The following is a 14273-nucleotide window of genomic DNA, read 5'->3' on the forward strand; positions in this document are numbered from 1 at the left end:
TTTACGTATACCTCAGAAAAATAAAACCTACAATGACATAAAACACATTTTATAAACTGATATAAAACGTTAATTTTTACATTAGAAATTGGGAATTTAACGTTAATTTTGTTTGTTTTGTTTTTGAATTTCGCACAAAGCTACTCGAAGCACAACTAATTTAGTCGTGTAAGACAAGAGAGAAGGCAGCTAGTCATCACCACCCACCGCCAACTCTTGGGCTACTCTTTTACCAACGAATAGTGGGATTGACCGTCACAATATAACGCCCCCACGGCTGAAAGGGCGAGCATGATTGGCGCGACGGGGATGCGAACCCGCGACCTTCAGATTACGAGTCGCCGACTTAACATCCACAGAAATTAATTTAACACCAATTTACATGGTCTTGAAGAGCTGTAACATTAATAAAAATACTTATCTGTACGATTATTAATCTTGTTAGGAACATAAACGCTTTATTACTATGAAATACAAGCGCAGACTCGGTTGCTAGTAGATAAATTTTCTTACTCTACCCAATGTAAACTCTTAAAGTATTGATGTTAGGGTTAGTAACCACAGTGTGATGACAGACTACAGTTCCTAAGGTTTTCCCTATACACAATGTTTATGGAAAGCTGATGCAATGTATTGATTTATTGTTTCACATCATGCTTAGATATTTCTAAGGAAAAAAAAATTCGGTCACAGACAGGCGTCAAAGTTTACTTATGTCGGTCTTTCTTCTAGATAAAAAACGTCAAAGTAGCTTTAACAGCGTTTTAGCTAGATAACCGCCAGAACAGAGATATCTACTTTTCAGTTTCTATCGTCTTTAGAAGGTTGTCTATTAATAACAATGCTTACAGTATAGACAACAGAATTCACAATGTCGTGTATTATTTGACTTTATAATGATATGAACTTGTACTCGTTGTTGTGCTTGTTTGTTTTTTTATTTCGCGCAAAGTTAACCGAGGGCTATCTGCGCTAGCCTCCCTAATTTTGCAGTGTAAGACCAGATGGAAGGCAGCTAGTCATCACCATCCACCGAAAACTCTTGGGCTACTCTTTTACCAACGAATAGCGGGATTGACCGTAACATAAAAATGCCCCCACGGCCGAAAGGGCGAGCATATAAGGCGCGACGGGGATTCGAACACGAGACCGTCAGATTTACGAGTCGAGTGCCTTAACCCACCTGGCCCGTTGTTATAATAATTAAGGTTTTACTGTTGTATGGAAGTTCTTCAACTCACAAATAATAAACACTCAAGATAACTAATAAACTCGTGGTAACAGATATGCTGGACTGGAAATCATTTCTAAAAATTAAAATTTATATCATTTAAATTAGAACAGTTGTTCTAATGTTCTCCCTACCGATTATCTCGCAAATCCCTGTTCAATGAAAGTTATTATTATTTCAAAGATTATTCTTGAAGGATAAAATTCATGATACAAATAAGTATGTTTGTGCGTGTGTTTTTCTCGCGGCGAGGCCACATCGAGCTACTAGCTGTGTGCACCAAGGGGAATCCAGCCCTTAATTTTAGCGTTTTAAATTCACAGACTTACCACTGTTCCATAAGGAGTCAATATAAATAACTACATTCAGGTTTTTGCTATATCTTCAATAATCTGTACAGCACTGTTAGCTATGCGTCCAGGGTTCGAGCCCCAGTCCTGGAGTCTCTTTTCACTTATCAGTTTTCTCACATACAAAAATGTTTATGAGTAAAATCTCCGTTTCACTGATTCCTCATATAAGACACTGCACTAGTTTCGGTTCAGCTGTTTTTCCAGTGCATGAATGCGCAGTAAAAAGTAGTACAACTTGTCACTTGATCTGGGAACGTGATACTTCGTTACAAATATTCAGAAACTATCTATCTAACGGCGTCAAAATATTTAAAACATGGTATAAACCAAAATAACACTGATTTTTTGTAGTTCCAAAATCCTACGACAGAGTTACAAAAACTAGTCAAGACTGTATAATTTACCATAATCAAATGAAAAACCTGAACTAAGAATAACCAAATTGTAACTTTGATCAATTTAAAAATCGATAAATGAAACTGTGTTTACTTGGCCAACATACAATGCAAGATAACAAGTCATTACACCGTACACACTAAAAAATTCTAACCCTTAATTATATATAAAGGGTGTTTTCTTATACTAAAGCCACAGCAGGCTATACGGTGTGGCCACCGAGGAAGAAATCGAGTGTGTTTCTTCTTATAGCAAAGCCACATCAGGCCATCTGCAGAGTCAATCGAGGGGATCGAACCTCTAATTTTAGCGTTGTAAATCCGTAGGTTTATCGCTGTACCAACGGGACCGGAAGGGAATCGAACCCCTGATTTTAGCGTTGTAAATCCGAAGACTTACCGCTGTACTAGCGGAGAGCTGTTTAAATAATGTCAAGAAACACTGCAGGTTGTGAACAGTTGACGCCACCTCTGAAACGTTAGGAAAACAAACTGATATTATTCAGAGACAGCCTTGAAATAACCGATTTATCAATGTTCATAAAAAAAAGGTTGACATCGAGGCAAAGCAATAACTGCGGTATCAACAAACGAATCGCATAACAACGTTTCAGAAACTTTCTCAATATATTTGGCTACTTCACTGAAACTCAATTAGCAACGTTCCGAATAAGCTATATGGTGTTGCATATGTTCCGTTTAAACTCACATTTGTTCAGAATTATACACTGATTCGACAAGGAATGGTGAAGAATGGCAGACTACTTATAGCACCGAAAGGAAATATTTTCAGATACAGAAGTTATATAATTATAAACCAGAAAATTTAACATCCTGAGGAACACGATTAGAACTGGTTTCCGGATCTCTATAAACTTACTTACCGTATAATTTACTTGTTTTCAGTAACTCATTACGGTCTTTTAGGAGTGAAATATGGTCGTGAACTTGTTCAAACTCTTACCGTCTGGAGTTCCAGAAATGTCTACTGAACGCTATCGAGTTGCTTGTCTCTGGATTTATCATAAAAAAATGTTAAATCATAGTACGAGCACAGCACAACGAACCCGCGACAAAAAAGTCAAGAATTTTGTGCAGAAATAGCCTGGATAGCATCCTTCTGGTGTACACAGGCCTTGCCTGAGAGAAGCCACTGTCTGTATTTCACTCTACCGTCTCAAGGTCTGCAGCAGAGAACAGCTACACGAGCACACTTGATGACGTTCTCAGTTTTTAACACGTATAAACATGCACACGTGCTAAACGTTATCGAACGTGTTTCCCCCATCCTCATCAGTTATCGTTTTCACTGTTTAGTATTAAAACACTTTGCAGCCACTGTTCTAGCCGCTTCAGTCCGAAAATATAACGTGCTATCCTCACTTCTTGAAACTGACTATCGCTGAAAGAAAAACTAACAAAGACATATGGCATGTATCTGTACGCAAATACAAATAACACCAATAATTATATTAGTTAACACAGAATATTATCTGAACTACATTCAGGAGGGCTCAATCACCGGGAGCTTATATGGTTTTCGCAAATATTGTTTTAATAACAACAGATTATGGGTGATATTTTTGTTACCTACAAACCTTGGATACATAAATTATGAAACTTCCATTCACTACGAAAAGTAAGAGAACACTTTTATAGGCAACCGACAGAAATGTTCCACCTTAACTTGAGATGCGGCTTTTACATGGCTCAATAATCTAATAATTATACATAACTTCTTTAGCATATAAACTTTCTTCAAATACAAATATAAACCGATTAATCAACAATATAAAAACCTCCATGGAGTACAAATATTATAAATATAAACCATTTAACCGATATAAAAAAATTTCCCTGAAACAGTAAATGTAGCAATTTAAAAATATTCTTCTAAAGATAAAAAAACAAAACAAAAACTAACGGAAGCACTTTACCCGTCATTTCTTACGACCCACGTGGCATTACTTAAACCAACGACAGATACAAGTACATTTCCCCAGACTTATGTCATGGTCAAGTACTCTCGGTAACCTGAGAATATCTTCCTTCAAATGTCAGTATATTAAAAACTTTGTTAAGCCTTGTGCACGGAAACTTCTAACACGACGTGTGCAAAGACGTGGACATATAATGTTGAAGACGCAGGCGATCTACTTTAGTTACAACGAAACAAATAATCGCTAATGATTTCATATTTCACACAATCAACTGACGTCGAATAAAAACAGTTACTCGCTACTATACTACAGAAGTTGAAAACAATGTGTTCAAACTACGTCACTGAATGGTACGGTTAAAACTGTAGGTGAACGTAGGATAGTGAGGTCTGATTAGTGATCCAAACCTTTCTGTTTTGTAACAAAACTATAACGAAACATGCCAAACACTTGTTAAACTCTTACAATGTTAATTATATCACCACAACTTGCAAATGATAAAACATCCTGCGTTCACGTAAAAATAGTGTTCGCGTAACTGTAGTTACAATAAATGACTGTATTGTAACAGATGTTAACTACGTTTCCACTACAATACTGGAAATAGCTGGCAATTCTCCTGTACAACACCTACAATAATCTCGAGTAACCAATAAATGTTGCGCTTATCCCTGATAATCTATAAAACAAACACTCGAACACAGATATCAAGGGTTGTTTTGTCAGTGTAATACAGTAACTAATGAGCTGTATGTATATTTGCCGCATCGCAGAAAGGTTTCCGTCTCGAGAGTAAATAAAAACCAAATTAGGGTTAACAAATATTTATCTTTCTTGTTTTTCATATTAATATGTCATGCTGTGTTGTAGCCTACACAGAGTGAATAATTATTCTCGTGATTCATGGCATATGCAAGTTTTACTGACATTGTAAAGTCTATTGACTGATAGACAGTTAACACATTACTGAATTCTGGTTCGAGTGGTTATAGAAAGTCTTCGGCCCCTTCTGGGAAAATAAGTTTCATCTGTCATACACTAAACAACAGATTCTTGAAATACCACATACATACGCATTAAATTACAAATGACAGCTCGATGTGACTTTAAAACACAAAATTATTTAGTTAAATTCAGAAATTTACCACCATTTGCATGTTTTTCTCCAACACTACGTTAAAATATGATAAAGCATGTTGCAAAGTGATAGAATTCCAAGATAGTAACATTAAAATTATAAAACCAAAGATATCGATGTTCTGACATCACAAAACAGTTTTACCAGTTTTTAAAATGTTTCAGAATAAATTACGAAGATATTTTGAGTTCGTTACAACGTATTTGTCAACGATCTTTGAGCAGGCCAGTGGTAAAACTTGCATTTCACTAAAGACCAACTAATACTCTGAGCTATAAACTTTTACGAATGTCGATATGTTTAAACACACACACACACACTGTGATATATAAAACATTACGTAAAGTAACATTTGCGATGGAGATTTTGAGAGGCATAGGTTGTCAGAGTCAACAAAAACCGTCTCATAGTGTGAAACAATCAGTGTTTTTGGTACTGACGATTCTATATAGAAAAGCAGACAAAATACAATGTAGCAACACCATCACCAAATGCTTCTAACCATTCTACCAAAGGTTAAATACTGATAACCTTTAAAAACTAGCATTGTTATAAAATGATGTTATCCTTCCTTTAGTATGAAGAAAGTGTAATAAATTAACAAATATGATCTATCTGACGACTGTGATTCTTGAAAACAGCCATGCAGCACTGTTTCCATTGCAAAAAGCATTGTCCTAAGTTGTCACCACCAAAGCACACTAATGCTCACTGTCACTTTTCATAATCCATACAGAGTATGATACCAATGATTTTATAGCGCTTGTTTCAACAGTCCATCTGCACATAAACTATAAGTGACTTGACTGACTTTTTTTTTCAGATGGAGTGTTATGAAAAACTGTTTCATTCTCTACATGTTTCAGAAATGCAGTGACAAAACACAAAGCAGGACTCAAGGCCTTATTTTAGTAAACCCATACCCTGTTAGCCTAATTTTTTGATGGAGATATTTCTTAATTATGTTGAATACAGTTGCCTGGAGCAAGTAGACAGCTTTTGACACTGACCTTAGAGAACTTTATCTTAATGGTCATGCTCCAAGTTGATATATATATTTACAATACTATTAAGTACATTGGATATCCTACTGGAAAAATTCTAAATCCTCAATTTGAACACATATTTACAATCTGAATGTATGACTATTTTGTGTCAGAAAAAACTTTTACATAGTTTTGCAAAGAAATTAATCTATTGTCATTGGCATCACACTTCCTACAGAAGTAAAAAAAATATCGAACTGTAGTTCTTTTACATTCTTTTCCACCAACACTTTAAATGTGCTGTGGTATGTATACACACACAAGTGCATAATTATTCTCATGATTCATGGCATTGCATATTTTACTAACATCACGAAAGTACAAACTACAACGATAAGTATCCTTATATGAAGTCATTTTAATGTTGACTGACTCAAGTGACCACAATCTAATGTTTTTTTTTCTTAACCTGAAGATGACCAAGAAAGGTCAAAACGTTGTTCTCTCCTCGTCAATAAAAGTGTTAATACCCATACCAGCCATTCTGAAATACATATTTATTTCAAGTGGGTTTCTTCTGATTAAGAATCTAATGTTTAGTTGTGTGAGCAAACATTCCAAGCAGCTTTCAACCCCTATTTGGGAAAACTACTTTCTACTTCTGTGTCACATTGTAACACACATTTACTTGTTATAGTGTTATGCAACCTCGAAAATATCTTTTTCATTTTCACACTTACTGTTGAGTTACAAATAATTGAAGGGCATTGCCCAAAACTTCATATGAACAAAAGTATGCATTAAAAATATATATCGGTAACTTTGTTATTTTTGGTAGTTCAACCCACTACAGGTTTGATAAGGAAGATTTGTACCCATGACCCTCAGACTGCAAGAGATCAGTGCTGAATAAGTGGTTTAATTTTGACCTCCCTTCAACCAAGTGAGAGTTTATTTCCCTTAAAGCTTGATTGAGAATTATTTCTTCAGGGTTAAGCATATAAATCTTATTTTCACACCAATTACTTTAATGAGACCAATAAAGCAGCACCAACCTGAGCCACACAAACCAGGGCCCACTTTGCAACTTACAACACACTCTCAGGAGATGGAACTCTTCAAGTGGATCACTTTTATCCCTTGGTCAGAATATGTTACGCAATCAAAAAGACTTGCTAACACAGGACAAAACCCTCACAACAACCTTATGTGTGAGGAACACAGAGGATTACATTCTGCTCTGCAAATGATATTGTCATCAAACCATCAAATAAAGGAAAAGCTAATGGTTACATATTTTAAGTATCTTTACCTCCAGGAAAAGTTATGCGACTGGAGCAACTCACTGCCACACAGGCAAGTTACTCTAGTGACTTACTGCCATACAGATCATTTACCATAGTGATTTACTGTGTTATATATTATAATTTTTTTCAGATGAGTATCCAATATATTATTTTACGTATTATGGTTTCAAATAGCTGTAAATTTTAGTTTATAAGTTAACTGAATTTTGATACGTATCAAATTTATATTTGCCAACAAGAATGAAACACAGAATTTCCTTTCTTAATACAAATATATTTTAATACACAAACATAACATAATAGTAAAGACTATTATAAATGATGGTTTATGTACAATAATTTTACAAATTCACAATTAAAATTCAATCTTCTATATAACTTGGAACTGAATATTTTATCAACATTTGATAAACAACTTAACTTTCAATTGCTATTGCTACACTTCAAAGATATTTTATGTCCTCGTCAAAATATTAACGTCTGTAGTTAATTCACTGAAGTTAAACAGTTTGTATTATTTGAAATATATATAAAGGTTCCTGGTCAAATATCTGTAGTTTTCCAATTAAAAACCATTTACCACGATCATAGCTTCCAAGGTTTGTAATATACTGACTGTAGTAACTCACAAAATTAAACTGCTGATCTGTGTGTTGTGATGGCAACCTTTTACACTCTTTAGGTGAGATTCTAAAAAGTTCAGCTGCCAATAATACAGGCACTTATGCACATATATACGTTGTTGACTATTACACTCTAGAATCTTCGACAAATTTATAGAACAGGCTGGACTTCCACAATACACATTTAACAATATACATTAGATGTACTTATACATACATATTCTAAACTGAAACACAGACATTAAAATAAATAAAAAAACCTAGTGTTTTAAGTCAGTTTTTTTATAAACGTAGTAAATTTTAACTTGCAATCCTACTAACACTTTGATTTTTCTGACATAATTAGTTTTTAAATTCATTTTATTTTAATAAGCCAAAACAAAAATATATTAAAAAAAATTAAAATGTTGCCCTAATTGGAAAGATCACAAGTTACAAACTGTAATGTAGGATATAAAATGTACCCTAAGTTTTGGAGGTGTTTGTTTGCTTTTTTGAATTTTGCACAAAGCCACATGAGGGCTATCTGCACTAGCCATCCCTAATTTAGCAGTGTAAGACTAGAGGGAAGGCAGCTAGTCATCACCACCCACTGCCAACCCTTGGGCTACTCTTTTAACAACGGATAGTGGGATTGACCATCACATTATAATGCCCCCAAGGCTGAAAAGTCGAGCATGTTTAGTGCGACGGGGATGCGAACCTGTAATCCTCAGCTTATGTGTTGAGTGCCCTAACCACCTGGTCATGCCAGGCTATTTTGGAGGTAATAGAAAAAATAGGACATACACTGCAGTGGGGATACACTGTCTGTCAATTTTAATGTCCATTCCCCAGTTTCAAGTAAGAAATAATGGATAACCAACATTTTATCAGTCACGTTGAAATAGTGATACAAAAATTAACAGTTAATGGATTTAATACAGAAACTCTAAAATACAATTATTAAACTATTCTGTTACAAATATAAGAATGTATTATGTAAATATAAAGAAATAAAAATTAGGGAAATTTTACTTACAATTACTGATTATTTTTAATTAAAAATAATGTCATTTAACAACTTGGCACAACTTAATGTGAATGTACACCTTGCTGCACATAAAGGCTTGTTTAGAGCATAATAGACATAGTAGACTTAAAAAATGGGTGGTGATTGGGAGCTATGCTAGTTTATTTAGATAAGTGGATAGGACTCTTCATACCAGTATAAATCATTTACTTGGCTATTAATTAGTGCCTTTCTACCACAATGGGGGCTGAAATGGTAACTTCAAGTGGTAAGTTTATAACTTACTTATCCCCAAGTGGTGGTACATTATTTTATTTTTATTTCAATTAATTTTTTCTTCTTTACTTTGGAGAGCAGTTACCTTCCTACAATTGTCTGTAGGCAGTGAAGGATGATATAGATGCGGGCGTGAGCACTCAAATTTTGCTCTCCCAGTTTCTATTTCTATATCTATTGCCACTCTTTTGCTTCTTACGTGAAATTGGCAAATGGAGGTTAAGACTGATATATGGTGTATCCCCACCACCATGTGGGTCCTACTTCTTCAGTCACCTCCAAAACCTAGGGTACATTTTATGATCCCACATTATAGTTTGTACCATGGGATCTTTTCAATTAGTGCAGTGTTTTCTGTTTATTTTTGTTTCAGCTTGTTTTTAAGTTATAACAAACTAATATATATACACACACAAACACAGATGATACTGCTGTAATTTTCACATACAATCTATCCAAACTAAAAACACTTATTCTATACGTCAATAACTTCCATCCTTCTAGGGACTCATACATACAACACTTCCAAATATTTTTCTTTCTATAATTTCTGATAAAATCATAACCAGCATTTTATTATAAACCTATAGATAACTTAGTTCTAGCCATCCAATACATATGAAAAAATAACCAAAATTCCAATTAATCATTAGGCTACAAAAATTGTGTCATAATCTGAAAATTTCACTGTTTGAGCTACGGAGTTGTAATCCTTTTTCCATCACTGTGGCTTCCTCCAACGTTTCGTTGTTAAAAACAAAGCTATACAATGTGCCATCTGTGCTGTGTATCAAAACCTGGATTTTAGCATTATAAGCCTTTAGACTTAGCACTAAGCAACTTCTGCACCCAATGCAGATCCTGAGACAAAACAAAGCTCACAACCTTGATGTAAGTCAAGACTGCAATTTCTTTTCAACTTTGACAGAAACTGTAAGGTCTCTAGTACCAAACCATCTCATGTATTCTCACACTATCCAAACAACAAGCAGGTAAGATTTTATTTAATTATTCTAATTAAGTTTCACATTTTACAAAAATCTAACACAACTTGTATGACTTTCAAAGACTCCCCCATACTTTCTTATCATCAGTTATGATACCAATAATAAACAGCAATGAAAGGTCCACTCATCGAAAACACCCAGCTTGTAAGACTACCAGTTTGCCCCTGAAGAAGAAAGGTCCACCTTTCAAAAGTTCTCAGTTTATAGGGTTTCTATTTCACTTCTATCAAGACTACTACTTGTTTTTCCTCACGAATAATACACAGCACCCCACCTTCACAAATATTACTTCAAATAGCTATCCCAGTAATAGATGATGTTCAAAAAAATGTACTCACGCTAACTCAAGAACTTGTACACAGGGTCATATATCGATCTTTTACATTTAAGATCGGTACACCTGCATATAAAAATACATAATAATTCTTTGTATGCACGTGTTGTGGAAAATCATACATTAAGAGAAAACAGCAGACTATTAACAGAACAGGTGCCAGAACATATCAGAGACAAAATAAACCGTGACATTCAACACCTGTACTCATACAATAAATTGTTATTAAAACATCAAAGATGATGACCTGATCTCAAGCTAACTGGTAGTAGTCAACATCACAGACACAGAATATTTATCTTTCACAGTAGTGGGAATTTTCATCACTGCTACAGACCCTAGATGTGGATCTTTCAGAGAAGTGGGAACTTTTGTCAATACCACAGATCTATGATATTTATCTTTCACAGAAATGGTAACTTGTATATCCACCAAGTTCATCAAAGTCCAATGATTTCTATCTGATTTATAAAGCAAACACACTGTAAAAACTGGACCCTCCACACACTATTCACAATAACAATAAGCTATGCCACAGTCATAGTAGTATACCAGTTTCATCCAAATCCATTCAACCAGGGATGAAAACATGACTCCTGTTCACCTCTGATTAAAAGTACATAATAAAGTCCTTATAACTAGTAAATAGCAAAAACCCTCTTTTATTTACTTATTTCTAACAATTTCATAAACCACAATTATAGATGGATAGCAGTACATTCTCAAATGTTACTGGACATACAACAATTTTTACATAATTCTGTGTTTAAAATCTCAATTTTTCCCTACCCCTAACTCTGGTTAAAATGCTAAATTATTTCACACATACCAGTGAAACTGTGTTATAGTAGTATTCTTTATACTATATTCCACCAATTACAAAGTCATCACAAAAACTCACCTGCTGACGAAAGCTTTCCGATCGACCAACAGAGCTGCCTTTCTTGACGCTGAAACCAACAATTTGATTTAACTTTATCTCTGAATTTTTCAATCTTATTCAGTCAGAACTTTTAGCACACACTGATAAAATAGACACCAAAATGTTATCACATATAACGATGAAGGTTAATCATAGGATAACCTTCCATACAGTTTTAGATTTACTGACATCAACGACTAACTACAGTTTACTGAAGATGCTATCCATAACCACACGTGTTTTTTCTGTATCAGTTACAAATGAAAAATATTCACTGATTAATAACCTAACAAAAGATTAACAAACTTCCTTAAAAAGAAAGTTTCTTGTACCCTTCATTTAATTTCAACAAAACTCAAATAATTAACAAGTACTTTTATATTGTTTTATACCTGTGGGGGGTCCATCAAGTTTTTTTCCTATTATTATTATTACCGGGAATCAAAACAATACATTAAGGAACGTGGTCTAATAATTCGTTAACTAAACACTTTGGTGAACTTTAAAATCCTCAACAATACTGCTGTTATCCACACAATATTAACGTTTAAAAGTATTCATAAAAAAAACAGTTAACATCACCAACGGGAATATTAGGGTTATGCTGTGCCCCTTAACGTCTGTTCAAAGATCTGTCAAGTTCATATGATTTCCAAACGGACACGTGTTTCAGGCAGCTTAACTGTTACTTGTACAATAGGATCGTTATTTTATTACTATAAACAACAGTCTCGTTAATACACATTAGTGACAACAAAACTACTGTGATATACAAACTCAGTGTTAGTAAACTTACCAAAAGTAGCTTATGTTTTAAACACGTAAAGTGAAAAGAACGAGAATTCCTAATGAGGCAACAAAAACAAAAAAAATTATGATAACGATTATAGTGACAGAGGAAAAAAAAAGACGTCAGTGAGATATATAAACAAAATGTTATAAGGTTTGCCGAAAGTAGGTCATGTTTCAAAGATCAACTAAAGGTCACAACAAAACCATTTTTGATGGAGTCACTTCTCAAATTGAACGCTAAGCACCCACTTTTATATGTCTTAGACTTCGGTGAAGATAGAGAGAAATGGGGTGATTTGTGGTTCATGAAAAAGTACAAACTAGTTGAGTGGAGGGTAGGTATACATCTGTCATGAAGCGTTCATTATATTCGATTCTCAAAAAATACGAAAACATCTCCGTATGTCCGTCATTATCAAAATACACGGATCATTTTTGGTAGGACAAAGAAGGCTGTCTTACGTATGTCCAATAAATTTTAACAAACTCCGACCATTTTTGACTGAGTTGTACAGAAACTACAGTGTGAAAAAACCGGTCCCCACGTTAACAAATACGAATTTTTTTTTGGTAAGTGGTCAATGAAACCAAAATATATCCTAAACAAAGTTTAATTATATTGAATGAAAACTAGAACACTAACAGATTAGAATCGTCCATGGTACTTGAAGTGCCGTCGTTGGGGGACGTCTCACAATCTTCACTTCCACTTTCTATTCTATCTCGACCGGGCTCACACCGGAATGACACTGCAGCTTTCTCTCCTGAAAACCCCAACAAGTTCTCGGTCACAAAATAGCTGATAAGTTCATGACGTTTAAATAACACCAAACAAATGTATATAAAACAAAACGTTCAAGAGATAATATCACTAATTTCAAAGCTACTTAATTTTAAAACGTAACTGTACGACGTCAATTTACAATTAAATGTTCACTATATTAAATAAAGTTTAAGTGAAGAAAACCCAAATACTTACAAACTGATTAACCCTAAATACCCCCTAAACTTTAAGACACGCATTAGAGAAAGTTTTGTTAACTTCCCAACAAATTATTTTTTAACAGAAGCAAGAGAAATAATGTAGACTTTAAAACATTTACCCCCATCGACTTGGCTTTCACCGCCATACAAGTAGGAAAATCCAGTTTCTGATTGAATAGTCCACTCGTCATTTGACTTCTTGGTTCGTTCAACTAATAAAAAAAAAACATTCAACATATATTGAAAAATAACGAAAGAGAATTTTTTGATACATTATTAAATAAAATACCCCTAATATTTTAAAACTAAGAGACTGCAGACCACATGTTGATAAATAAACAAACTGGCTAACATTTTTCTTCCCCGGCAGATATCGCTGACGTAGAATCCACAAAACAACGAATGCTGTAATATTGTCTTTTATATGAATGCATGACGGAAATACAGGCTCCGAAACGACCACGTTTTCTGGTACGATTCATTTTTATGTGCAGAAGTCCTTTGGTATACTGAAAGGGCTTCTTATAAATCTAGGAAGTGTGACAAAAGTGACAAGTACACTTCTTTACGACTGAATTGACCGATACGCTGTTAAGCACGTTATTATTTCATTCGAACAAATACGTTTACAGGAAGTTTTTACCATCCCTGAAGTATATTCTACGACACACAAAACTGACGTCTGTCCTCCAACTTGATATTCAATCACTATATCATGTTATATTGGTTACGTTGACGGAATAAAAACTGCCGAGAGATGTGTACACAGTTAATAAATTCAACAAACGTAGTTTATGTTTCAAAGGTTCGTACGAGCGTGTAAACCGTTTTGCATAATAAAACTATCTTTGTGACCCTGGACAATAAATGGTTTGTGTACTACATGCATCACTGAAAAATATAATAAAAGTTACAATGTTTGTAAATATTAAAAATGTCTTTCTCGTCACGACACACAATAATAAGTTTGAAA

At 34.3% G+C, this 14273-nt stretch overlaps 1 protein-coding gene across 1 annotated transcript in view; it reads right to left on the reverse strand.

Annotated features, from left to right (window-relative positions):
• The window catches only part of LOC143231672 (rho guanine nucleotide exchange factor 11-like), a 150326-nt gene that overhangs the window by 51218 nt on the left and 84835 nt on the right, over nt 1-14273 (reverse strand). Inside the window, exons 22-24 of the mRNA XM_076466255.1 lie at nt 13420-13512; nt 12960-13080; nt 11504-11552 (exon numbers count right to left, since the gene is read on the reverse strand). Coding sequence (XP_076322370.1) covers nt 11504-11552; nt 12960-13080; nt 13420-13512 — 263 coding nt within the window. The remainder of the gene's footprint in view (nt 1-11503; nt 11553-12959; nt 13081-13419; nt 13513-14273) is intronic.

This window comes from Tachypleus tridentatus, chromosome 11 (assembly GCF_004210375.1).
Source record: "Tachypleus tridentatus isolate NWPU-2018 chromosome 11, ASM421037v1, whole genome shotgun sequence".
Classification (NCBI taxonomy): Eukaryota; Metazoa; Arthropoda; class Merostomata; order Xiphosura; family Limulidae; genus Tachypleus; species Tachypleus tridentatus.